Genomic DNA, 26,919 nt, shown 5'->3' with positions numbered 1-26,919 from the left:
CTGTCTGTTGGGACTAATTGTCCTGTCTGGAATTTCAAGGTGTGAGACTGGGTCCCAAGCCAGGCCTGACTGTCACATCGGGGGCAGCTGGTGCCCTGGGCGGTTCAGTTCTGTCCTCAGTGGAAGAGGGTCCACATGGAGGGTAACACTGACTTGTGCTGAGCACCTGCTGTATACGAGGCGCTCAGCTCTGCACACCTCTTAGCACGTTACCCGATAGGGCAGATGCTGTTTGCTATGAGTAATGAGTAAACTGAGGCACAGAGAGACTAAGTAACTCGCCCCACGTCCGTCACACATTCAGTAAGTGGTGGAGCCAGGACTCAAACCCAGCATTCTGGCCCTCAGCCTGCTCCTGCCACCCAGCGGTTCTGATCCGGGGGCGGGGAGTGACGGGTCCTCAGTGGTGGCTGTCAGCAAGAGGGCTGCCACCCTGGCCCCTGGGTGGGCAGGAAGGGGTAGTCAGGCCCACCCCGCTCTGCCCACCTGGAGGCCACAGCCAATGCCGTCCCTCCATTGTCACTCTGTCCCTCTGGGTGTGACCGGGCTGCTGGCCTCAGTGCTGAGCCCAGGGCCTGTGTCTGCCCTCCCCAGGCTCAGCGCTGGCGCAGTGAGAACTTTGAGAGGCCCGTGGACCTTGAGGGCTCCGGGGACGATGACTCCTTCCCCGATGATGAGCTGGACGACCTGTACTCGGGGTCCGGCTCGGGCTGTAAGTACCTCCCCTTCCTTTTCCTTGTGTGTGTCGAGCTGGCCATGCCGGTCTGCCTCCAGTGCCCCACACAACGCTGATCTCAGGCAACAGGACCCCCTGCAGGCTCACTGAAGCCGTGGTGTCGGGGAGGGGAGGCCAGGCTGGGGTCTCCCATGGACCTCAAAGCACATGAAGGGCCAGTTATCCTGGGGGTGGAACCAGGGCCTTATGGCCTCCACGCCCAGGACTCCCGGCTCCCCACAGTTCTGCTCTGTGTCCTCGCCTCCAGGTGGGAACAGAGACATCCCTCAGGAACCCGGTTTTCCGTGCTGTTCCAACACTTGGGGGGACTTAGCAGGGCAAGTCCTCGGCCCCCCCCCTCCCCCCCGCCCGCGGAAGGGCCAGCAGAGTAATGTGAGTTCCAATCCCAGCTTCGCCACCAACAGCTGCAGCACCTTTATAAAGCCGCCTTTCCTCTCAGAGCCTCCGTTTTTATCTGTGAGTGGTGAGGTATATACCTTCTTTGCAGAGTCTGGAGGGCTTCCGCGTAAGGCCTCAGGGTCTGGCACAGAGGGGGAGCTCTGCGCAGTGTGGCTGAGATTTGAGCCCAGTGAGAGGACAGGACAGGGTGAGGCGGTAGGAGGTCTGCGTGCCACAGAACTGGCCCTGCGCAGCCACCTCGTCTCCCTACTTTAGCCCACTTTCTAAAGCCTCTTGCGAGTTAATTTTCATTAACTTCATCTCTGATGGGTCAGGCCTCCACTCCCAAACCTCCCTGGCTCCTCTTCGCTTCTCCTGTGCCTGGGTCAGGCCCCGTAGGAGCTGCGTGCAGACATTTCCACCCAAGTCCCTTTCACTTGACGCGGTTTCTCCAGATCGCTCAGGCATCCCCTTGTAGGAAGGTCTCCTTCTACCCCTGCCCTCTGCCTGTGCCTCAGGGAGCCCTTAGGGTACCCACTGCCTCTTCCCAGAATGCCCTTCCCCTGCTGCCCCAACCTCTAGTGAGATTTGCGGCCAGTAGGCCCTATCACTGCCTGGTTTCAGCCTGTTAGAAGCTCCAGGCTGGGTGGCTGGGGTAGTCAGAGAAGGCTTCCTGGAAGAGATGGTCCCCTCGAGGAACTTTCGGCTAGGCAGAGAGGAGTTGGGGAACAGCCACCAGCCATCAGCCACCTGGTAACCTTTGGCCAGACTGTGCCTTTCTCCGTTCCCTTGTCTTGTCCTGGGAAAACTGTGCAAGGAGTGAGGGTTGGGAGCCCCTCATCTGATGGCCATTGCTTCCCTGGGATCCTCATGCCCAGATCCCTAGCTCTCTCCTCTCCCCCACCCCTCAGACTTCGAGCAGGAGTCAGGCATTGAGACGGCCATGCGGTTCAGCCCAGACGTGGCCCTGGCAGTGTCCACCACCCCTGCTGTGCTGCCTACCGTGGATGTCCAGCCCGTGGGCACCCCGTTCGAAGAGCTCCCCTCTGAGCGTCCCACACCAGAGCCAGCCACTAGCCTCCCAATGGTGACGGAGGTCCCAGAAGAGCCCAGCCAGAGAGTCACCACCATCTCCACTCCCATGGCTACCACTGCTGCCACAACCACAGGGGCCCCGACCGTGGCCTTGGTGCCTGCCACAGCGGCCACCACCGCTCCCAGCATCCCTGCGGCACCCCCTTCCACGGCCACCACCTCTGTCATAAGGACCACCGGCGTACGGAGGCTGCTTCCTCTTCCACTGACCACGGCGGCCACGGCCCGGGCCACCACCTCAGCAGCGCCCTCACCTCCCACCACGGTGGCTGTCTTGGACACTGAGGCCCCAACCCCCAGGCTGGTCAGTACAGCTACCTCCAGGCCAAGGGCCCTTCCCAGGCCAGCTACCACCCAGGAGCCTGACACCCCAGAGAAGAGCACCCTGCCCCTGGGGACCACTGCCCCTGGACCAACCGAGGTGGCTCAGGTAAGCAGGGGAGAGGACAGGGAGTGAGAGTGGGTGGTGGTGGGGGGGAGGGGTGGGGGGTGAGGGGGGCAGGGGGGCGCAGGGTCTGGGGAGGGAGGATGGAGCTGGGCAGAGGTGAGGATGGGAAGGTTCTGGAGATGAGCCAGACGGGATGGGGAGGGCCATAGAGGGATGTGGCTGGTGTGCCCCTGCTGGGTGTGAGTCACAGGATAAGGATGGAGGGTGAGATGGATGGGGATGGAAGAGAGATCAGGCTGGGTTTTAGAATATTAGGAAGGAATTGGGTGATGTGTGTGTTGGTGGGGGAGGGGGAGGGTCCAGAGCCTGTGTGTTCTGTTAATAGCACAGTCTCGGGACCCAGGCAGCCGAGGTCGGAACTTCTGCCACTTTTTAGCCATGGGACATCAGGAAGCCACCAATCCTTTCTATACCTCCTATACCTCTGTTTCTTTTCTTTAAAAAAAAAAAAAGATATATATTTTTTATTGATTTCAGAGAGGAAGAGAGAGGGTGAGATAGAAACATCAATGATGAGAGAGAATCATGGATCGGCTGCCTCCTGCACGTCTCCAACTGGGGATCGAGCCCACAACCCGGGCATGTGCCCTTGACTGGAATCGAACCTGGGACCCTTCAGTACCGCAGGCCGACGCTCTATCCACTGAGCCAAACCGGTTAGGGCTATACCTCTATTTCTTTATCTGTAAAAGGAGAAAATAAGAATGTAAATCATAGTGTTGAGAGAATTAAGTTCCCTGACATATCCCCAGTGCTGAGGACAATGCCTGGCTGTGGTAAACAAACCATGTGTTTTTGAATTATTGTCATAATCACTGGTGGTGTTATTAGTCTGAAGGAGCACCCTGCCCCTGGGCACCACTTGTAGCTGGGTTGAAGCTCAGTGCTATGCACTTGACCTGTGCCATCTCCTCTCTCCTCACACGGGCTGGTTCCCTGGACACCTGGCCCCAAGGGGTGTCAGACTCAGCAGTTGTGCTCTCGGACTCACCTCCACCTCAGGCACGTGGACTGGGGACCTGGCCCAAGAGTGTAACAGCTGCACCCGAAGTCCTGGAATAGAAACTCAGCAGGAATCCCCCACGGCAGCGGGAGGGGAAAGTGACGGAGGAGATAGGATGGGGACAGTATGTAGCCAGGGGAGGAGAGACAGTGTAGTAAATGCTTAGAAACACAGATGCTGGAGATCTGAATTTTAGTTCTGCTTCTTCCGCTTACTGGCTGTGGAAGAAGCTATCTTTCTGAACCTATTTCCTGTTCTGTAAATTGGGCGTAACAATACTCCCTTCATGGAGATGTTGTGAGGGTAAATGCTCATAATGTGCTTGGCACAGTGCCTGGCACATAGAGTGCTTGGTAAGTGTTAGTCCCCTGTGTGTGTGTGTGTGTGTGTGTGTGTGTGTGCATGTGTGTATGTGGCTGCCCCGTGGCTGGGGGTGCTGGGGCCTGGCGCCTGGGCTCATGCCATCCTCTCTACAGACCCCAACTCCAGAGTCCCTGCTGACCACCATCCGGGATGAGCCGGAGGTACCAGTGAGTGGGGGGCCCAGCGGGGACTTTGAGCTGCCAGAGGAAGAGACCACGCAGCCAGACACAGCCAATGAGGTGGTGGCCGTGGGTGGGGCTGCGGCTAAGCCATCGCCTCCACCTGGGATGCTGCCCAAGGGTGCCCGCCCTGGCCCTGGCCTCCTGGACAATGCCATCGACTCGGGCAGTTCGGCGGCTCAGCTGCCGCAGAAGAGCATCCTGGAGCGGAAGGAGGTGCTTGTAGGTGAGATGTGGGCTCAGGAGGAGCTCAGGGTGGGGCAGCTGGCTGGGCCTCAGTTTGCCCTCCAGGAACCCTGGAGGATGGTCAGGGTATGAGTTTTCTAGGAGCCTAGTTACCCAGGACCTGCCCTCTGGTTTCCCCCTTGACCTTCACCCATCCCAGGGTCTGACTCTGACTTCATGTTACCTCCAGCACCTTCCTCAGCACCCTCTGACCCCTGTTCAGACTTTGCCCTTGATCCCTGCTTTTTGGGCCATGCTGGTTGACCCTCCCGGAACTCCCTCCTTGGGTCCTGATTTCTGAGCCCATTCTTTAGCTTGATCTGCCCCTACCCTGGACCCCAGTCACTGAGGACCTGCCCTGGCTGAGTCTCCTGAAGAGTGCGGACTCAAGGTCCAATCCCCAGTCCCCACTAAAGAGGAGCAGTGTGGCCTCAGCAGGTCCTTCCCCTCCCGAGGCTCCTCTTTCATCATCAGTAGAATGGAGATCATCATATTGCACGAATTCTTAGTGCACATCTGTGCATATGTTAACTCCTCTGCTTGGGATGGGTCGTAGTTTAGTTGGCAGAGTTGTTCTTTCGTGATGGTATAGGAAATACTGGAACATCTTTCCACTGATGGTACCTTACATTGCATGGGGACCATAGCCCCACTCTTGAGCTGTATGAGGCTTCGATGGGTTAGTGTGTGTTAGGCAACTAGACCTGGCCAGGCTGCAGTGAGGGCTACAAATGGCAGCAACTCCAGTCTCAGATTCCAGTCTCCCAGCCCTCTCCCCACTCTTGCCCCTTTCCCTCAAGGCATTGCCCCTCTCCCCAGGTACTCCCTTCACCTCCAAGCCATACCGCCCCCCAACCAACCAACCCCCTCCCTGGACATGACCTCTGCTCTCTTCCTCCACAGCTGTGATTGTGGGTGGGGTGGTGGGTGCCCTCTTCGCCGCCTTCCTGGTCACCCTGCTCATCTACCGCATGAAGAAGAAAGACGAGGGCAGCTACACTCTGGAGGAGCCCAAGCAGGCGAGCGTCACATACCAGAAGCCTGACAAGCAGGAGGAGTTCTACGCCTAGCGGAGCCACAGTGCCTCCCCAGAGCCTCAGCATCACCCCTCTGCCCAGTCCCTGGCCTGTTCTACCAGCCCTGGCCTAGGATGGGGTCTGGGAGAAGGCCTGGCCCCAGTTCATCTTTGCCCGCCCTCTCAAGGTCTGCCCAGACTGTCAGCCTCACACAGATCTTCCCCAAGGCACAGGGGGCACTGCCATCTGCTCTAGACTGTGCCCTTACGAGCTCATCTCTTGTCTTCCACTAGCCTGGGCTTCAGGACCTTGTGTCAGATGGATAGCAGGAAAGAAGCTCCTGATTGGTTGGTGGAAGAAAGGGTGGGGCTTTAGTTGGGCTTGAACTCCAACCTGGCCCCACAGGGCTTGCTGAAGTCTTTCAAGGGCAGAGAGGGACTCAGGCTAGTTTCCAGGACAAGCATTTATAAGCTCAGCCCTTGAAATCGAGACACTGCCACCTCTTGCTTCTTCCCAGGGCCCCTTTATACCCGGGTAAGAGTGTGCCCCTTGTTGCCAGTGTGTTTTGTCCTGGCCTGCCCCAGGTTGTGGGTTCACTCTACCCTCACCCCACCCACTGCACATGCAGTCTTTCCCAGTCTGTCCCTGAGGAATTGGCTTCCCAAGAGTGCCCTGGCAGTCACTGGTGAGGAGGGCTGGGCTCCGACCTCCCTCTTGCAAGTGGACTCTGCACAGATGCCATCTCCCACAAGGTCACACATATTGTAACATCCAAAGACAGAAGCACGAAATGACAAAATCATACGCAATCCTGACCACCCTGCCAGTCCAGATATGTCACAGACACAAACATCCTCCCAAAGATGTTTCTTCTCATGTGTGTCTCATGCACCCCCAGATGCTACGACAATGCAAGTCACCAGTCATTGTCACCCAGTGGTGACCGTGTGGCCTGCTTCCCTCACTGTGTCTCTTTACACATGCACATACAATCTGGTACCATGCACGTTGTTCTCTAGCTTTCAGGCTCACTGGGAGGGCGGAACCAAGCCGGAACAGTCAGCCCATATTGGGTCCCCTGAGTTGCCCTGTCAGACTCAGTCCCTCACCATAGCGCCCCACCAGCCACTTGCCACCAACCCCGGTGTGTCAGACACAATCCCACGTGGATGCGGGCTCACCCCACACAGCCTGCGCTCACACTGGAGGAAGACAGGTGGGCACTGGCTTTTCCCATGAAGTGTGTGGGAGGAGTTGCCACAGGCCCCTCAGGGCATTGCACACCCCAGCCTGCTTCCCTCTAAAGCCTGCAAGGGGTTGGTTTGGGGCCAGTTCCCCACTAGCCGGGAGCCTTGCTTAGGAAGGCAGGCTGGTTCCTGGAATTCTAGGACTGGGGAGGGGGCATGGATCTCCCAGGACCAAATGCCCCGGGTGGGGAGGGAGCAGGTGAGCTGGCTCCTGGCCTCCCTGCGTCGCCTTCCTGCTCTGAGCTAGGGGCTGACTGCCTCCCAGGACACAAGTCTCCAAAGTGCCTGTGAGGGTGGGCCCTGCTGCCCGGGCCCTCTGCACCCTCTCCCCTCGGCCTCTCCAGGCCCCCCTCAGCCCAACCCCGGGTCCTCCCTGGGCCTCCCCCATTGACACCTTGTCCACGTATTTGGCCAAACAACTTGGCAGTTCTGGCTGCAGCTGGATGGACCTGCAGCTGGAAGCAGCCCATCCAGACGCCATGCCCCGGGCTGAGGGCTGAGAGCAGGTGGGGACGGGTGTCACGGCCCCCAGCCCGCCTCCCCCTTCTTTATCCTTGCAAGTGGGGCCACTTCCGTGGCTATTTTAAATGTGGGGTCACAAATCTCCTTTGGGGAGGGTGCGCTCAGTGGGGGCTCTTGGAGCCTGGGATGTGGTCTGCTCGGTAGCTGGCTGGTGCTCACACCCCCACCCCTCACCTGCGACCCAGGTGAAAGCCAGGACCCCCAGGTTTTATTTCTGTTCCCTTTTCAAGATGCACTGGCAGCAGACTTCTGCTGGGTGAGGGTGGGGGTGCCTGCAGCGGTGAGGGCGAGGTTCGGGGCTTCCACAGCCCGTCTGCTCACCCTCCTCCTTCCAGGCTGGGGCTCCATCTTGCAGACCCCAAAGCCCCTCTCAGCGGGGCCTGGAGGCTTGTGAGGAACCCAGCTGGTCCCAGCCTTGGAGGGGGTTGTCATGGGGAGAGGCATCCGGGCCCACAAACTGTTGACGGTGACCTGGCCTCAGTCCCCCTGAAGAGGAAGGGCTGGGGCACGGATAGGTGGCACTGAGGCCCCAGCCTCCCTCCCCCCTGATCCCTGGCTGGTTGCTGTCTTGGGGCAGCAGCTCTGGTGAGAAGGCCTGGGCAGGCCAAGGCTGGGAAACCAGAGACCTGTGGCGGGAAGGGGGCGGGTCCAGCACAAGATGCGTGACTCCGGCTCAGACTGGCTGGAGTGGGCTTGGGTGGCCTGCCTGGGTCACTTCGGGGCCTGGCTCCCAATTCGGGGCTTTACCTTCTGGCACCGGCCTCTTCTCTGTGCCCTTAGGATTTGAGAGGAGAGACTGAGGGCCTGATTCATGGAGCCCTGGGCAAACGTCCAGGCTTTATCCTTATGAAGTTCAACGGTCTGACCAGCCCAAATCCACTCCAGCCGGCCCGAGACGGGCAAGGCGATCCACGAGGTCGGTTCAAAGGATGAGCTGGCGCTCTCCTAGGTGCAATGTGGGTGCAGGGCCTGCCCAGATCCCCAGACACCCTGGTGCTCCCGGGGAGGGTGTCTGGTGGGCCCTGGCCTTTCCTGGCAGCATGGCCAATGCCAAAGGAGGAGGGGCTACTGTGGCTTGAGGACCTCCCTGGGGCCCAGCTGCAGGGAGCACGAGGCAGGCTGGGAGTTGAAGGTTGGACCCGCCCCCCAGTTGTGGTGTCTGGAGCCAGGCTCTGTCTTCCCAGGGGCCAGAGGGAGCATTTCTGAAGGGCTGGGCCGGGCAGGTCTGCGGGCGGTGGCTGGGATGCTTGGCGCTGGACCCCCCGGGGTTGGCAAAGTCATCTGTCCGTGCTTCCAGCTGGGGCCCTGGGCACAGGGAGCAAACCCATCTGCCTCCCGGGCAGGAGTGGCCGCCGCCGCCTCAGCTCTCTGAATTGCTTCTGACAGCCACCACCCTGGACTTGCTTCCCAGGCCTCCCGCCTGTAAATAGAAGCTCCTGAACTGTACAGATTTACAGAGATGCCGAGACTGGGCCTGCAGTCACTGCCTAAGGGCTAATGGCCCCAGCATCCCTCGGTGCCCACCTGGCAGCGCAGCGCACCCGGCCCAGCGTGGCGAATGCATGTAAATATTTTTTGTAGGCAGCGTGGCTCCAGAGAGCCCCCTGAAGACAGTGTCCCTCCCGCGCGTCCTTCCTCCTGTACAGAGCCCTCCAAGGACCTGTCCTGGGGTGGCTGGGAGTTTGTCCTTCCCTGCCCCAGGCCTTCCCTGTCCTCTCTCCCCCATAACCTGTTTATTAACCACACCTACCCTGAGTTCATGGCCAAAACTTTAAGGAAAAGCCGAGGAAGGAGACTGGAAAGTGACCAAGGCGCCTGCCCCCGTGGGTGCTCACCTGTCCCAGGCTCGTGAAGGAACCGTTTGGGTTTTTTTTGTTTGTTTTTTAACACTTCCCGTGCTGTGCCCATTTATAAGAGGAAATAAAATTAAGCTGAAATGATGTGCTGTGGCCAGACTGAGAGGAACATAGAGGTCTCTGGGGGAGGGGCAGCCCACAGTCCCCCCTTGGACCTCAGCCACCTTCCACTTTAAAAGAACTTGAGGACCCAGCAGGGAGAATTGACCAGCCACCCCTTGTGGGGACCATTATGGTAAAAGCTGCTGTTGGTTGAGTGTTCGGGAAACCACGGAGCTGACTGTGGCCAGGCTGTGGTTGGGTGAGGGCCGGGCTGTGGTGGCACTGGGGGCCCTGGGGGCCACCCCCAGGGGAAGAACTGTGGTTTCGGGCCGCAAAGATCGAATCCTGGGACCAGAGGAGAATGGAATGGTCTGGCGAGGTGGGATGGCTTTGGGATCTGATGGGCCGGGTGTCAGGCTCAGGTGGCATTAGCTAGCTCTGACTCCGGAGAAGTGACCTGGGCTCTGAGCCTCACTTTCTCACCTGTCAAGTGGGACAATGAACAAGGTCCCTGAGATGGAATGGGGCAGGGATTGAATGAGGGGGACGCTTAGCACAGTGCCTGGCACAGTCAGCCTCAGGCACAGGGTCCTGGATGATGGTGTCAGAACAGCGGAACCCAGGACGGGAGGAGGTCATGGCCTGGAAGCACAGACGGACTTCTGCGATCACGGGCGGGGGGGGGTTGGGGTGGGGGGACTTCCGAGCCAGCCCTGGGCCCCGTGGTGTCAGCCCCTTCAGGGCTTCAGTGGGATTGTCCCTGCCCTGCTTGCGCACCTGTGACAGGCTTGGTGCACCTTGGGCCAGTGGGTCTCTCCCTGATGGGAAGGCCTTTCCCGCCTTCAGTCCTCGTTCTCTGGGGCACACTGGGCTCTGCCCCCTTGCCAAGGGCTAGCCCCCCGGCAGGAGGGTCCTGGTCACAAACTTCCCTTCTCCAAGGCAGACCTCTCATGCCCTGCAAATATTTTCTCTAGAAATTACTCCTCTGGAAAGGTGATACTCACACAGGGTCCTGATGGTCCGGGGTGGGTTGGAGCCTAAGGCCCTGGATTTGGTCTAAGATCCTATCCCTCCCTCCCTCCATCGCTGCCTCCCTCTCTTCCTCATTCCCTCCCTTCACTAAAGTTTCTTGAGTGCCCACCCTGTGCTCCACGCTGTGCTTAGAACTGGATGACGGGAGGTCACCGAGGCAGACCAGCCCTGCCCTCCGAGCACTGAGTCTGTTGGGGAGACAGACAGTAGCCAGTCTCATGACTGCAATGAACCGGGCAGCCAGCACTTCCAAGCCCCTCACTGCCAGATGGTTCAGGCATGAACGCCGAGGTCTAGGCCTCACTGTGGGGCTACAGACAACCTGTCCCCTGGGAGTCTCAGTCTGCACAGCTATAAACCGGCGAAGGGGCCAGCCCTGCCGCCTGGAGGTCCTGACAGTGGACTGGGCCCAGTCAGGCGTCTGCTGGGAGGTGAGGGGTGGGTTTGCCACCATGCAAGGCCCAGCTCTGCACACGACCCACTCGTCCAGGAAGCCTTTGGGAAACAGCTCCCCCCGCCTGAGTTCCTGCAGCCTGTCGTCCTCTCCCTCCTGCAGGGCCCGCCACCTTCTCGTCGGCAGGCCAGTGCTGAGCACCCATGTTCTCAGCTTGGAAAGAGCATGATCTCGGGGTCAAGCGGACGCAGCTGTGTGCACTTGGGCACAAGGTCAGCCTCTCTGAGCCTCAGCTTCCTCCCATGCAAATGTGGACAAGTAAGGTTGATATTCAGAAGCTGTTGTGAGGACTAAATGAGATAATATATTGAGGCAACTAGCCCGAAGCTCAGCATACGTAGCAGCCGACAGCTGGACTTAAATCCTCCCTCTCATGTCTGTCTTTTTGCAGGCAGACCTTTAGTCAAACCCCAGCTCTGCCACTCACGGGCCGTGTGACTGTGGGTGAGTTACTCAAGCTCTCAGTGCTCAGTTTCCTCACCTGTAAAATGGGAACAATAATAGTACCTGCCTAATATACACACTGCTTAAAGCTGTGCCTGGCACAGAGGAGGCTCTATGTAAGTTTGGGCTATTATTATTCTTATCATTATTTGCAGAGCTGAGCTACTGAGTAAGCGACATAAGGCTGAGTAGACAAAGCAATATTGGTGTGAGCTCTGGCATGAACTCTGGCTTAGGTTTGTTAGAGCTGAGGCCGATGCCTGGAAACTACGCATTTGGGCTGCAGGGCCGGGCCGGGACTGTTAACCAGGGCCCAAGGGATGAGCAGCAAAATAGAGGGGGAAGGAGGAAGAATAGCTGATTGTTTCCCGGAGCCCAGAGGCCACAAGCTGCCCTGAGAACAGAGCGTGCTCAGCTTCTGAGGGCCGCCCACCCGTCTGCCGGCCGGAGGGTGGGCTGGGCAGCCACCGGAGGGTCCAGGGTGATCACCGCCAGAGCCTCGAGTGAGGATGGAGGCTGGGCTGCAACAGTGTGACTGTGCCAGGCACCCCGTAGGGGCTCTTCTCACATTAGCATCTCATTTTAGCCTCATGCGGGGCGGCCTGCTGGCTGTTTTTCTCAAATGAAGAAACGAAGCTCATAGAGCAGAAACCCGAGGCTATGAAAGAGGGGCTGTGGGATTCGAACCTGGTCTCTCTGCCTGACGTCAAAGTTTCAGTTCTGTCAGCCAGTTCCTGCCTCTGTTACCAGTAGCTGAGTGAGCAGGGCAGGTTACTCAGCTTCTCTGACCCTCGGCTAGTCAACGAGCAGAAGCAACAGGCTATTGAGAGGCTCACAATATATATTAACATGTGACATTGGTGGGGGCCTTCCAGTGATCAGTGCCCATTCACAGATGCTATCTCAGTTAATTCTTGGAGAGAATGATTACCCCTTTTTACAGACAAACACATTGACCCCATGAGCAAAATCCACCCGGTGTAAGCAAGCAAGAAAGAGAAATGCAGAGGGAATTTATAGGTAAGCTTAAAAGACATGTCAACTATTCAGTGCAGAACTTGATTTGAGTCCTGGTTCACACAAATTCTAAAAAAAAAATGCTAATTATGAGACAAGTGGAAATTTGAATGTTGAGTGAATACTTCTAATAAAAGAAGCATTGTCAATGTTTCTTAGCTGTCATAATGGTCCCGCAGTTACGGTTTTTAAAAAAGGTCCTGATTGCCCAGCCGGCATGGCTCAGTGGTTGTGAGTTGACCTATGAACTAGGAGGTCACAGTTGGATTCCTGATCAGGGCATATGCCCAGGGCTGTGGGCTCGATCCCCAGTAGGGGTCGTGCAGGAGGCAGCTGATCAACGATTCTCTCTCATCATTGATGTTTCTATCTCTCCCTCTCCCTTCCTCTCTGAAATCAATAAAAAAAATATATTTTGAAAGTCCTTATCTTTATAGCAACTGAAATCTGGGATCGGCTCACAGAGGATGCGGGAGGGGGGCAGGAAATAAGGCAGGGCTGGAGGTCATATTTGCAGAAGCTGAGTAATGGGCACATAAGGGATCATTATATTATTCTATCCACTCGAAGTTAACTTTTAGAGTCTCCATATTAAAATGTTAAAAGGGGGGGGGGATTAATTCCCAGAGGATCACGGGGAAGCGCCAGGGGTGGCCCCTCCAGTCGATGCAGAGCTGGGGTTCCTGAGTCCCGGCCCAGGTCCTGCCCCTCACACCGCCCCTCCCGTGGCCGCCTGCAGTGTCAGCTCTCCGCTGGCTTTATGTCGTCCACGTCCAGACGGCCGGCACCTCCATGGGGCCTGCTCCTCTCCTTTACAGACACCGATGGAGAAGGCTCTGATGAAAGGGTGCGTGTGCGAGTGTGAGAGCGCCCCCGCCCCCCACAGGTTTGTCTTCTTCAGGAGAGAACAACAGAAATGGCCGTCCCCATGGTCGCGGGCAGCGTGTCAGGGCTCACAGAGCATGTTCCAGGGACTCCGCGGTCTTGTTTACTGTTCACATAGTCCGCGGCTGGTTGGGGATTACTCCTCTCACTTTGAAGGATGTTGGATTTGGTCATTCCCACCCCCACTCCCCGCCCCCACCCCCACCCCCATTTTCAAGCCTCCGGCCAAGTCCAGACCTTTATCCTGTCTTCCCAGAAATACCTAAATAGACGTCCAGCCTCCAGAACTGAGAAAATAACTCTCTTGTTTAGACCAGTAAAGCCAGTCCATAGCATTTGGCTACAAGAGCCCGAGCAGACTAAGAAACGTAGTCTTTACAGAAACCCCGGGAGGTATGGGTACTCTTATTACTCTCATGTCTATAGATGGGGAAACCGAGGCAGAGAGCTTCTAAGGAGATTGCAGCTTTGGGTAAGAAGACAGTCAACCTTGATCCCCCCTCCCCGCTTCGCCGGGTTAACTATGGATTCTCAAAGCCCTACTCCAACATCACGCCCTCTGGGGCTCCCAGGCAGTGCAGTGGTCGGGGCTGGTAAGGGCAGGAAGAGAGGCTGGAGGCAAATACTTAGATGTGAGAAAGGGAAGATGGAGAGAAGAGGGAGCCGGATGGAGGAGGTCTGGTGAAGAAGGTGGGAGTCAGAGAATCTGAGGGGGTAGGGCGGGCAGAGGTTTGAGAGAGAGTCCCTGGCTGGCTGGTGGGAAGGGTGTGAACGGAAAAGTTCCTGGTCCTTTCCACCACAGGTGCCTCTGTTTCCTGGCTTGTCCTTCAAGGTCAAGTTCAGTCTCCAGCTCTTGGAAGGTTAGCTGTGCACATACAAGTCAAGAAATAGGCGGGGGCCAAACGGCTCTGGTTTGAATCCTGGCTCCTCTACTTATCGGCTAAGTAATCTCAAGCAAGTTACTTAGCTTCTCAGTGTCCTTATGGGGAGAAGATGGGGGTAACCATAGTACCCATCCCATCGAATGGTCCCCGGGGTATAATCAAGTTAATACATGGCACACACATAAAAAATGCTCAGTAAACATTAACTAATGGTCGTCTTGAATTATTCCACTGCAGGGTGTGCTCTCTTCTCTGAGTCCAATGAGCTTAAGCATAAAACACTCAATTCAGCCCTCCCCCCTCCTCTCCCCCCCCCCCCCCCCCCCCCCCCCCGTGATGACGATCATGCGGACCCTTTATTGGGCACTTACTATTGGGCAGGCTCTCTGCCTGGCCCTTTATATACAGTGTTCCACTGAGGTGTCATAGCAACCCTATGGAATAGATCCTATTGATACGCCCACTTTACAGATGAGAAAACATCTGTCTGCAATGACACAGCTAGCACCTGGGAGAGTGACGGTTCGAACCCAGGCAACCTGACCTGGAGCCCACGTGACTCATTCTGGTTTCTTAATCATTCACCCAATATTCACAGAGCCAACTGTGTGCCAGCCATTGTGCTCGGTGCCAAGGACACGGGGTTAAAAGACGCACAGTCCTGCGTCAGGGACAGGCGGGCCGGGGCAGGAACATATCCTGGAATCCGATTCCTGAGAATCCCGGACGCGGAAGGAGCAGGGCGGAGCCTCACGCCTGCCTTAGATCCACGAGAGGCTGTTTTTAGTTGTAGTAGCTCGTCATAGTCCAGCAATTATCGGGCATATGGTCCACATAATCACGATCTCTCTTCCCAGAGACAAGGCAGACAGGTTTCCAGAGCGAAAAACTGACACAAAACGCACAGCTTTGCCATTATTTTTAGGTTTCCAAGGAAATCTGAAGCGCACTCTGAGTAACTGGCACTGTGGGTGATCACCACGGTTCCTGGAAAGCCGGAGTCTGGTCCCCGCCGCTCCCCTCCTCCCTGGCCCATCACGCCCAGCGACTCCTGTTGGAACCAGGGACGCCGTGAGCCAGAATTCAGCGGTGCCAGGGACACAGGTGTGCAGGAAGCCCGAGGGAGTACGGAGAAGGCCATGAACTTCGGCGTTTCTGGGAAGAGGAAGTGTTTGACTTGAGTTTTGAAAGCGATGTGGGAGTTCTTTGTAAAAAGAAGAGGAGATGCCCTAGCGGTTTGGCTCATCGGATAGAGCGTCAGCCTGCGGACTGAAGGGTCCCAGGTTCGATTTCGGTCAAGGGCATGTACCTGGGTTTCGGGCACATCCCCAGTAGGGGGTGTGCAAGAGGCAGCTGATCAATGTTTCTATCTCATCGATGATTCTAACTCTCTATCCCTCTCCCTTCCTCTCTGTAAAAAATCAATAAAATATATATTTAAAAAAATAAAAAATAAAAGTAAAAAGAGGAGGAGAACTAGTCTTAAGCGAGGGGCAAAGAGTGGGAGAGCACCCCAGGATGTCTGCGGGGTCAGAAGTCAAGTGAGGCTGGAGTGTTGGGGCATGCGCCTGGGTCAGGGCAGGTTTTGAATGTCAGGCTAAAGGGTTTGGAGTTTACCTTGAAGCAACGAGGGGCTTGGAGCTTTTCAGAGCGATCTGATCAGACGTGTGGTCTGTAAACATGGCTCCGGCAGCCTACAGGGAGGAGGGTGAGAAATGGGTGGCAGGGCAGCGGTTTCCCAAGCAGACTCTAAGTGCCGTGGGGGCAATGACAGTCAGTGTCTTTCCCTCTGGCATTTCCACAGCTCCTGGCAGGGGTGGGCCTGCAGCTGGTGTTCCACCAAAGCCTGCTGCGTGCACTTTCCGCAGGCCCCAGACATGCGTGCCTGTGCCTGTGGCTTTTAGGAGCACCTGAGCTTGCCTCGCTGTCCATGGTACTAGGGAACACTAAGGCTGCAAACCTGTGGGCTTCCTGGTGGCAGCTTGGCGTGTGTGTGTGTGTGTGTGTGTGTGTGTGTGTGTGTGTAATGGGTGGGGAAGGGATCAGGGCAGGGTCCCAGCTGTCTAGCCTCAGAAGGGCTGCCCAGGTGCCATGATGTTTGCAAGGCAGGTGCCCCTTCACCTGGTCAGGCCTTAGTACTTGGATCCGAAGCAGGAAAGGAAGCCAGTGGGAAGGGTGAAACCACAGCTGGGCATGGCTTTGAATGCCATGCTTCAGGGTCAGATCTATAGGAAGGAGTGGCAAGGTCCCATCTGTGTTCCAGAAAGACCGGTGGTGGCAGGGAGGATAGACTGGAGAGGAGATGTGGACTCTGAGCCACACATTCGTACCCAATGGCATGCAGCGGGCTTTGGAGAAAGAGGAAATCAGTGAGGGTTAGAGTAACCGGGCAGGTCTTCCTGGAGATGGTGGCCCTTGACTCCCCGGGGGGTGGGGTATGCCAAGTAGGGGAACAGCACAACAAAGGAAGAGAGAAGTTAGAGCAAGCATGTCAAACTCTCGGGCCACGGGCCGCATGCCTCATTTATTTGGCCCGTGTTAGCCTTTGAGTTTGACAAGCTTGCGTTAGAGTGAGGGGTGGCTAAGGACTAGTGAGAAGCCTGCCTTTCTGCTCTCTCCTCCCCCCTCCTTGCTGGGCCCTCTGAGCAGGAGGGAGCCTGCGCTGAGACCGAGTGCAGCTGCCTTTCTGGTGCCTCTGGCTGAGGGAGGGGTGGGCTGGGTGCAGCCTGGAAAGGTCCTTCCATTGTGTGTGAGGCCAGGCTGGGGCCGCGGAGGCGCATCCATGGAGCCCTTTGTTTGCGAGTCACCCACCCAGCGCTCAGGCGGCTTCCAGCGCCCCTGTGGGCCTTGGGCTCGAGGCTGTGCCATAGACAGGTTGTTCCGCCTCCGCTGGTCCTGATGTCATAGCTGAGGGAGGGGCATGGCGGGGCAGGGGTGGACACCGGCGGCCTTCGAGGCTGGCTGAAGGCTGACAAATTGCCTTGAGGCTCAACAAATCACCAACTCGTAAAAACCTTTAATCATCGGATCCACAGACTGATGGATGGAACCTTCTAGCACCCGTGAATCCCGGAATAATGGAATCTTTTTAGGATCATGAAGTCTATCATAATAGACCCCGTGGAAGCCACAGACTCCTGTAGGATAGCAGAATCTGAAGTCACTGACTTTTTAAGTGCCTTCCTTCTAAGGTGTGGTGAAGAGAAAATGAAATACTACATGGCAGGCACAGAGACCAGTCCCGGCTTGTAAACGCTCGCTAAGTGTCCGTTGTTGTTTCTGTTTTGAGGAAAAGGCCCAGAGAGGTGAAGTGATTTGCCCAGGGACACACAGTGAAGGAATCAATGGCATAGAATGGCAATGGCCTGGAGGGAACCCAGGTGGGCTGAGCCTTCTGCTGCCGGCTCCCCCTGTAGCTGAGCCAGCTGGTTCTGGGTCTGAAATAAGGTCTCTGAGCAAGAGGCTCACTGATGGGGGTGAGTGTGGGAGCAGGGAAGAAGGGGACTCCAGGCTTTGGGCTAGTCCTGGCTCTCCGAGCCAATCCCTGTGTCATACGGGGAAGTCATCCTGGGCTAGTGTTCCCTGCCCTGCTTCCACTCCAGGGGCGAGTATGGCAGGCTCTGAAGTCAGCCCTCAGCGCTCAGGTCCTGGCTGTGTGTTCCTAGGCCAATGGCATCCCCCTCTGAGCCATTTCCTCCTCCGTGCACGGGGAGGACAAGGTCCCAGGAGCACCAGGGGAACGGAAGGAGCTAATGCTCTCCGAGGTGGCATGGTGCGCAGACCCCCTGCTTTCAGGCCCCGGCTCATGGGTCAGGGACTGGGGGCAAGTCCTGTACCTGCACGCACCTCCTTTTCCTCAGCCGCAAAACAGGACACAACAGCAACTCTCACTTAGAGTAATCGGGTTAATACAAGTGGAGCACTTAGACCAGGGCCTGGCCCCTGGGGGCGCGGGCGGGGCTCAGTAAGTGCCCAGCTCTCACTGCTATCCTGTGAGGCTCCATCACGGGCGGGCGAGCAGTTGTTATCAGTGGTCAGTGCGGAGCTCGGGAAGTGCTACACGACTGCGTGTGTGAGAGTGTGGGTGAATGCGAGTGTGCGCGCACGTACGTGCCTGAGTGCGTGCGATGGAGCTTGTTAAGAGCAGAGCCTGCGCCGCCATTGAGCCGGTGCCCAGAATAGCTGCCGCTCCTGGCGGCCTCCCTGGGGACTGGAGTGTAATGAGTGTTTACGGAGCCCCCTGCCAGGCCGCGATGAGAGGCGCTGAGGAGCCAGCTTCCAGCCAGGCAGGGCTGGGAGCCCAGCGTTATTATATTAACAAGCATCAGGGTGATGATTACCATTAATGAGATTATTCACCAGGCAGCCTGCCCCTCCCCAGGCCTCAGGCTTAGGATGGGCAAGGCAGGCAGCCTCTGTCCTTCTTGGTCTCTGTCTTGGGGGAAGGGGAGAGGATGCCTTGGGGCCAGGCATGGAGCAGAGCCCTCGACATCCTTGTCTCACTGCATCTTTCCAAGGCTGCAGGTTAGGTATTGGCAACCCCCTTTACAGATGGGAAAACTGAGGCTCAGTGAGGGTGGCCTTGGGATCTCCTTATGCCTGCCTGAGCCCAGTGCACACATATTCTCATTGCTTCTTCTTGTTATCTGCAAACATTCACAGTGGAGCGAGCCCTGAACTGGCACTGTCCGTGGACTAACACTTTCACCATCACAGCAACCCCATCCACAGCGGGGAAGCAGGCCCGGAGCAGCTGAGTAACTTTCCATCCGTGTTACAGTGTCTTCTGCCTCCAGTGGCCCCCTGTCCTCCCAGCAGACAAGATGAGGTATAGTTCCAGACACTGCTATTCTCCCATAGCAGTCTGAGCTGAGGGCTCTGTGACTGGGGGCCTGCAGGTAGCTTCCTTCTTGTCCCTTGTCCCCCACTGGCCCTCAGTCAGGCCTACCTCTGGGCACAGACTCTTAGTGCCACCTGCCATGCAAAGCTGAGGCTGCCACCTACCCACTTACGCTGCAAACATTCTTCTGACCCTCGTTGGCTCCAAACATCAACCCCTTTGGATACACTCTGAGAGTCAGGTTCACTCATTTTAACTTCACTGGCCGGCCAGTGTGCGTCCAGCACTGGGCCGGCTAGCGTGCGTCCAGCACTGAGCCGGCTAGCGTGCGTCCATCACTGTGCCGGCTAGCGTGTGTCCAGGACTGGGCTGGCTAGCGTGTGTCCAGGACTGGGCTGGCTAGCGTGCGTCCATCACTGTGCCGGCTAGCGTGCGTCCATCACTGTGCCGGCTAGTGTGTGTCCCGCACTGGGCCGGCTAGCGTGTGTCCAGGACTATGCCGGCTAGCATGTGTCCAGCAATGTGCCAGCCTTGCGGGCACATGATGAGAGAGACAGACCCTCCTCGTGGAGTTTTCAGTCTCTGGACAAATCAGTGCAGGGCACATTCGTTACTGACAGCGGGACTGAACACCCAAGGGCAGGGCAAAGGCCTGGAGTGTGGAATGAACCTGACACGGGGGAGGGCGGCCCTGGACTTGGGGCTACAGTGCTGCTGGAGCAGAGGGTGCATCAGGAGAGACCTCTCTCAGGAAGTGACTTTAAGATGAGACACAAAGGCTGAGCAGGAGCTGGGCAGTCACAGGAGCGAGAGCATTTCTAGCAGAGAGAGTGGCCTCTGTGGGGCGAGATCCCCACGGAGGCCTTGCTGCCTGCTCAGCCAGCACCCAACACACAGGTGCCTCCCGGTGCAGTCATTATCCATTCAATACTCATTTATCAGTTAAAAACTTCTAATTTAGGCAGTTCACTTTCTCATTCATTTCTGTATTCTATACTAGAGGCCCGGTGCACGGAATTTGTGCACTCAGTGTGGGGGCAGGGGTGGGGTCTCTCAGCCCAGCCTGAGCCCTCTTATAGTCCAGGAGCCCTCAGGGGATATCCGACTGCCACAGAGGCGGGAGAGGCTCCCACCACCGCTGCTGCACTCTCCATCTGTGCCCCCGACTCAGGGATTCTGGCTGAGAAGTGCTCCCCCTGTGGGAGCACACTGACCACCAGGGGGCAGCTCCTACATTGAGCATCTGCCCCCTGGTGATCAGTGCTTGTCGTAGCAACCAGTCATTCCTCCGTTTGGTCAATTTGCATATTAGCCTTTTATTATATAGGATCCCCCAATGCCCATGCCATTTCAGGCTTGGTGTTGGGCAGGGGGACACTGAATTGAATCAGTTGTGGTCTCTTCCCTGAGTTACTCCCAATCTAGTGTGGGTGATGGACCCTTACCTACAATACCATGTGATCAGTGGGCACAGACCCTTACTCCAGGCTGGGGCAGTGGTGGTCAGGAAGGCTTCCTAGAATCAAAGGTAGAAAGGAGGGTGGGCAAAGGAGCTCAGCATGTGCATAGGTATGAAGACCCAGAACCAGGCTGGCTGTGAAGGGCCCTGAATGCCAAGGTGTTGCAGAGGCTGTGGCTGTCCCCTAATATCCCTTCTCCCTTCAACACTAATGAGACATGGCTGCTTGGAAGAAAGACTACATTTCCCAGCCTCCCTTGAACCTGGGTGGCCATGTGACTAATGTGGCCAATAGGATGGGAGTAGAAGTATTGTAGGCAGTTTCAGGGTTGTTTCCTGTGGTGGTGAGCCCTCTCCTCTACCTTTCACTCTTCCCATTTCCTAGAAGGTGAACAGGGTCCCCTCTTGGGACATGTGAACGAGGGCAACAGCCCGCCAATTACAGAGCAACAGGACGGAAGGAACCTGCCACTGGATGTTTTATGTGTGAGTTATTCTATGAGGGACAAGTACACTTCTGTCTTACTTTAGTCAGTGCTATTTGAGGTCCGCTTTAGGAGCTAAACCTTTATGTAGCTAATAGCAAGGCTAAGGGCTAGTATCCCCGAGGGCACAGGGAGCTGTTGGAGTCCTGGGGGTGGGGGTGGGGAGTGACATTGTCAGATTTGCATTTTGGGGAGATCTGCCTGGCAGCAGACTGCAAGATGGGTTGGAGGGGAGAGAGACAGGAGGCGGGAAGACCAGAGAGGCGGCTGGTGTCTTAGACGGGGGCAGAGACCTCCAGGCCCGACCCCAGCAGGCCTGCTCTGTGTGTTCCTGCTGACAGAGGGAGGGCCAGGTTCCTCACTCAGGCCCGGAAAGCAGGCCCGTGGCACCCGGCCTTCAGCTGCCACAGGAGCACCAGGAGCCCCCTGGGGAGGGTTGGTAGTGCAGGGCTGAGGGTGGGAGGGAGAGGCTTGAGGAGGAGTGAGAGGTGGTGGGGAAGGGCCTATGGTGGGCGGGGCCTGGGTGGGAGATGGAGATGGGGCAAGGACAGCTGGGAGGAAGAATGAGGGGGACTGTGCTGGTCTGGCCTCCTCCAGCGGCAGGTAGCAGAGACCCAACCAGAACCGGTGAAAAGGGGACGTTACTGGCTCTCACTCTGGGGAGAGCACCGTGGACTGGAGACTCGAACAAAGTTGTTGGGCTGCCCTTCTCTCCACTCCGCCTCCCTGTTAGCTCATTCTCTTCCACTCCAGACAGCCTTTCCCCACGCTCAGGGCAGGAGGTCGGCCTGGCCAAAGGCAGCTTGGGGTCCCATCCTTTTAGCTCCACTGAGAACCCATTTCTTCCAGCAGCCACATGTATGCCCCAGGGAAGGAGAGCTGGCTGGGGTCGCCTGCCCACCCACGGCCGATCGCTGTGGTCAGGGGGATGGATGCTCTGATGGCTAGGCCTGGGCCCCTTGTCCAGCCCGGGGCCAAGGATTGGGGTCCTGGGATTGTGCCTCCCACAGGGAGGAAGGGAAAAGAGGTTCCCCTAAGGAAGGAAGCATTTTTCTGTTACCTGGAGACCAGGGGCAGGGTCTCAGGGTGGACAGCAGCAATCAATAGAGTCTGCGGCCATGGAGGGGGAGAGTGGGCATATGGGGGATGGGAGACAGTGACTGGGCATGGGGGTGGGAGGCCTAATGTGGGGAGAGACTGAGATATAACCTCTCTATGCCTCTCCTCCAGCAGTGAGCACACTCCAAATGCACCCCTCAGCCCCCCTTTTCTGTCTCTGGGCTCCTACTGTCTTATTTAATTGTTAGGAAAAGATGCATCAAACCAATACCTATGAGAGCTGATGGGCTGAGAAATGCCAAGCTCCTCTTCCTAAAACACTTTGCCACTTCCTCTCAGAAGCCCTCCTTGATTTCTCCCCAGTCTGGCAGAGCTGGTGGCTTCCTCCTCTGGTCCCTGTGTTCCTTTATTGGCTTCTATCTGGGCACAGCTCACCCTGTGCCCCAGCGAGGGACCCACATACCAGTGTCCCTTTAGGCTGTGAGCCTATTGAAGGCCGTCACTATCCTCTCTTAGTTAGCACCCGTCCCCCAAGTCTTGGTCCTGCCAATTCTTGGGTGTCTGCCTGTGTCTCTGTATATGTTTCCGTGTGAAGGTATGTTTATGTGTGTGTCTGTGGTTATGGAGGCTGTGTCTATGCATATATGTTCACCTGTGGGCGTATAAGACTGTGGATGTGTGTCTGTGTGGAGATTTTATAGGGGATTTTTTGTGTCTGCCTCAGTGAAACTGTGCATATAGGATGGTCTGGGGGCCACTCCCTCTGGGGCTTGGTAACACACAAATACACACACAAGTACACACACAGAAGTATAGATACATGTAAATGTAGACACCCAGTTGAACAAATACATAGACACAAACATACAGAAACAGACACACTAGTTACACACACACACACATACACACGCCTGTCTGGAGACCTTCTGTGGCCCTGCCTAGGGCTGGCCCTGCCTGGGGCAGCCCGGCTGCCCTCGGCTGCCCTCAGCTGCCCTCGGAAGGAAGGCTGGGAGCCCTGTCTGGGGCGGGCTGGCTGGAACGGATTCCCGGGGCTTCCCCTCCGCAGACCGGAGTGTTTTCTGTGCCCATGCAGTGGCAGGAAGCCAGCCCCACCCTGTGCCTTCCATTCCCGCCCATGTGGCCACACCTCTGACAGCAGGACAGCGGGCCCACCCTGCAGGGTCATAGCTCCGGAAAACACAGAGGCAGTGGGGCCTTGGAAGAGGAATCCTTACCCTTTCCTTTCAGGCCACACATCTCCAGCACCACAGCCTCTTGTTACAGCATCTGAGAACCACCGTAACGGCATCTACCTTATTCTATCTGAAGGTGCAGGGTCCTAAGTCAGGCTGCAGGGCACACCCACGGGGTGGAGGGAGGCCCACTGTTCAGTAGCTGGGCCCTGATTTACCACTAAAGGTGTATTCCCTGCTGCATTCCCAGTTCTTGGCACAGTGCCTGGCACATAGTAGGTGCTCAGTAAATGTCTGTGGAATGAATCAGGAAGGAGGCTCTTATTAGCTCCATCTTACAGACGTGGACACTGAGGTTCAGAGAGCAATTTTCCCAAGACTGCACAGCAACCAAGAGGCAGAGACAGGATTTGAACCCAGGAGCCATCAGCTTATCAAACCCCAGCTGGTCCCGCTGTTCATCCAGGGTTACTCCAGCTGAAGGGAGTAAATCCTGAGCTCTTGGCCTGGGCCCTGGAGGTTCTCCAAGCACATTTTCACTGCTTGTTCTAAGTCTCAGTTTCCACATCTGGACAATAATGGGTTTGATAAGATATCAGGCATAAAAGTACAAAATTAGTTCATAAGAAATGCAAATTTAAAAAACCTCACTGACCTGCATTTGTATGTTGAGCCCACAGTTCCCTGAGCGTAGCAAAAATGTGCTCTCAGTTATTTGGGGACCTCTTCCCTGGGACTTGTGTCCAGGCTGGGGAGAGAGGGCGGAGGGTTTTGTAGTGGCAGGAGCTGGGCTGGCGCTATGCCCTCTGGTTTGCTGTTACTCCCCTCCAGCCCCCATTGAGATGCCCTCCTCCCTGCCTGGCCTTTGCCCCCCCCCCCCCCCCCCCCCCAGCCCTCAGATGTCACAGCTACGCTACCCTTTGTCCCCATCTCGAGCCTTGCAGCTCTGGCTCTCCTCAGCCCCTCCTGGTGCATAGGGGTTGTTCTGGCCTTCAAGCCCAGCCCCAGCACTTCCTTAGCAAGCCTCAGTTTTCTTATCTAGAAAATGGGGAGAGGCTCGTTTGTCAAGTAAAAAAACCGATCCACACAGAATCCTTAGAAGAGCACCTGGCCCATTGTAACTGCTCAGTAAATGCCGTTTTAGCTGTTACTGTTCCATGCTCTGTTCCTGGGGGCGTGGCTCAGGGCAGGAGTGGGGGCAGGGTCCCTGGTCTCAGGTCACCTCCACGCCTGCCCCCTCCTTCTGACAAATGAAGACAGACAGGCTGGGGACTGTCCTGTGTGTGTGTGTGTGTGTGTGTGCCTGATGCCTGAGTTTGGCCTTCAGGGTGCCTCTCCCCCCGAAGCCACACCCTGACCTGCTCCCTTACCTCCTGCTGTTCTTTGCTCAGTGGCCCTCCTGTGGCTCCAGGTGCTCCCTCCTTCCAGCAAAGAACAGCAGGAGGTAAGGGAGCAGGTCAGGGTGGGGCTTGGGGGTGGGGAGGCACCCTGAAGGCACCTGGACTGCCCTCCCCTCCAGCTGCACTTAAAGTGACGCCTCTTCAAGATCCAGCTCCATGGCTGGCCGTGGCCGCGGTGGTGTGTGCAGCCAGGGCCAGGCTGCTCAGCAGTGGGAGGGGCAGGGGTCCAGGCAGGCCCCTCCCTCCAGGAAGATGCTCCAGGAAAGTGGGGATAGAGGAGGACCAGGTGGGCAGGGGGCTGGTTGGCAGGTGGCTGGTGGGCCCTGGGCACAGGGTCTGCTATCTGGGAAGCAGGACAGCCGTATAGTCAGTGAGTTAGAGTCCAGCTTTCTTTTTAGCTGGTGACCTCAGGCAAGTGACTTAACCCACATGACCCTGGCAGTGACCTCAGCTCCCTGTGCCACACTTGCTCATCTGGAAGATGGGCATGAGACTCGGGCTGGGGCGGCAGAGCTGGAGACAAAGGGCCATTGTTGCTGGTGCTGGGAGCTGCCTGACGCAGGGAAGGCTGCCCGGCGACGATGTAGGACAAGTGACCCTGGATTCCCTCTGGGAAACAGGAAGCGCCTGCTGCCCAGGTCGCCGCCCTGGCCACAGGAAACAGCTGACCCCCCTCTCCCTGTCCCAGCCCTGTCCTGTCAACAGCCCAGCCTAGGTTTTCATATTTTGTGCTGCATGTGTGCTTTGGGGGACCTGCAAACCCATTGAACATACTATGTATATGAATGCATGTGTATATGAACATAGCATGTATATGAATGCATGTGTATGTGAACATACTATGTATATAAATGCATGTGTATGTGAACATAGCATGTATATGAATGCATGTGTATGCGAACATACTATGTATATGAATGCATGTGTATATGAACATAGCATGTATATGAATGCATGTGTATATGAACATAGCATGCATACGAATGCATGTGTATATGAACATACCATGTATATGAATGCATGTGTATATGAACATACCATGTATATGAATGCATGCGTATATGAACATAGTATGTATTTGAATGTATGTGTATATGAACATAGTGTGTATTTGAATGTATGTGTATATGAACATAGTGTGTATATGAATGCATGTGTATATGAACATAGTATGTATATGAATGCATGTGTATATGAACATAGCATGTATTTGAATGTATGTGTATATGAACATAGTATGTATATGAATGCATGTGTATATGAACATAGCATGTATTTGAATGTATGTGTATATGAACATAGTATGTATATGAATGCATGTGTATATGAACATAGCATGTATTTGAATGTATATGTATATGAACATAGTGTGTATATGAATGTATATGTATATATGTGAGGGACCCATTTCCTTGCTTAAAAAAAAGCAGCTCTGTTTTTCCACTGCAAAAAAAAAATGTCTAAAAGCCACCATCTCATCAAACTCATTTATTTAAAGGTGGGAAAACGGAGGCTCAGGTAGACGATGGTTGACGCAAGCTGAGGACAGCAGGAGTGGGAATAAAGGGACCCTCTAGCCCCTTGCGTGGAGGAAGGGGCAGGCAGTCAGGAGTCGTCCCTCTCAGGTAGCAGGCCGCCCGGAACCGACATGGAGAGAGCGCAGCCGAGCCTCCTGCCCTGGATGGAAGGAGGCACCCTGACCCAGAAGGAAAGCGGCCGGCGATGTAACCCGTGGGAGCAGCGTGACTCAGAGAAGTCCCATCTGTACGTTCTAGACCCCGGGCTGGGGGTGGGATGTGTAAGACAGACACGGCCCCTGCTTCAAAGAGCGGCTGAAAAGTGCGCAGACACAGGATGCCGAGATGCGAGTGTCCAGCAGCACCTCCCGAGAGAGAGTGGGCTGGTGGGAGGGCCTTTGAGCGCTGGGACACACCAGGAGGGCTTCCTGCTCCTGCCCCGCCAGGGCCCTGCTGTGTGGCCTAAGGCAGTCTGTGCCGTCTCTGGTCCCTGGTCCCTGGAGTGGGTGGGAGCGCTCCCCAGGGCGCTTTGCTCTCTGGCATCCAGGGAGGCGGGCGCCGCAGGAAGGACACCATGTTTTAATGCACCTGTGTTTCTTTGCTGCTTTTATGTGTCTCTCTTCCTTTTCAGCCAGAGGCACCCAGGGCCTTTGAGAGGAATAGGATCAGGATCAGGAACACAAAGGGAGGAATTGACGTTCAGCTTTTGACTGAAGAGGAACCTGCCGTCCTTGGACAGACAATCGTCTTGAAAGCCAGGCTTTGTTAGAGGTGGGGCGGCTCTCTGAGTACCAACGTCCTCTTTGCACATCAAGAGCCCAGCCCGCTGCCTCCGAGATCACAGGGGGTGCGGAGAGGACGGAGGGGATGGAGAGAGGGACAGCCCGCCAGGCAAGGAGGAGAAGCGGGGTCTGCCCTCACAGGGGTCCTGGTGAGGAGGGGCGGGGTGAGGACATGGCCTGGGCCCCCAGGAGTGGGAATGAGACTAGACCACAGAGACCAGGACATCCGTGCTCTGGTCCACTTTGCCACTTACCAACGTGGGGAAGGGGGTGAGATCGTGTGGGTGGGAACCTGACATTGGTGGGAGGGGGTGTCTGGTTAGGTGAGGTTGACCCGGCATTGCTGGGTCCCCATGAC

The 26,919-nt window shown here is 56.4% G+C and overlaps 1 protein-coding gene and 1 long non-coding RNA gene across 3 annotated transcripts in view; both read left to right on the top strand.

Annotated features, from left to right (window-relative positions):
- SDC3 (syndecan 3) overlaps positions 1-9,152 on the top strand; it is a 37,318-nt gene extending 28,166 nt beyond the window's left edge. Inside the window, exons 2-5 of the mRNA XM_070403070.1 lie at positions 595-712; positions 2,026-2,639; positions 4,137-4,428; positions 5,331-9,152. Coding sequence (XP_070259171.1) covers positions 595-712; positions 2,026-2,639; positions 4,137-4,428; positions 5,331-5,497 — 1,191 coding nt within the window. The 3' untranslated portion in view covers positions 5,498-9,152. The remainder of the gene's footprint in view (positions 1-594; positions 713-2,025; positions 2,640-4,136; positions 4,429-5,330) is intronic.
- An 11,349-nt stretch (positions 9,153-20,501) lies between these two features.
- Positions 20,502-26,672, top strand: LOC139001697 (uncharacterized). Of its 2 annotated transcripts, none has more exons than XR_011470093.1 (3): positions 20,502-20,611; positions 25,892-26,026; positions 26,411-26,672. It is a non-coding gene; the product is annotated as an uncharacterized lncRNA (long non-coding RNA). The 2 variants fall into 2 exon arrangements; XR_011470092.1 differs by having other exon boundaries at positions 25,888-26,026.
- The last annotated feature ends 247 nt before the right edge of the window (positions 26,673-26,919 follow it).

This window comes from Myotis yumanensis, unplaced genomic scaffold (assembly GCF_028538775.1).
Source record: "Myotis yumanensis isolate MYYU_CA2020_CCGP unplaced genomic scaffold, mMyoYum1.0.hap1 SCAF_2, whole genome shotgun sequence".
NCBI lineage: Eukaryota > Metazoa > Chordata > Mammalia > Chiroptera > Vespertilionidae > Myotis > Myotis yumanensis.
This window is presented reverse-complemented; position numbering and strand designations above follow the sequence as displayed.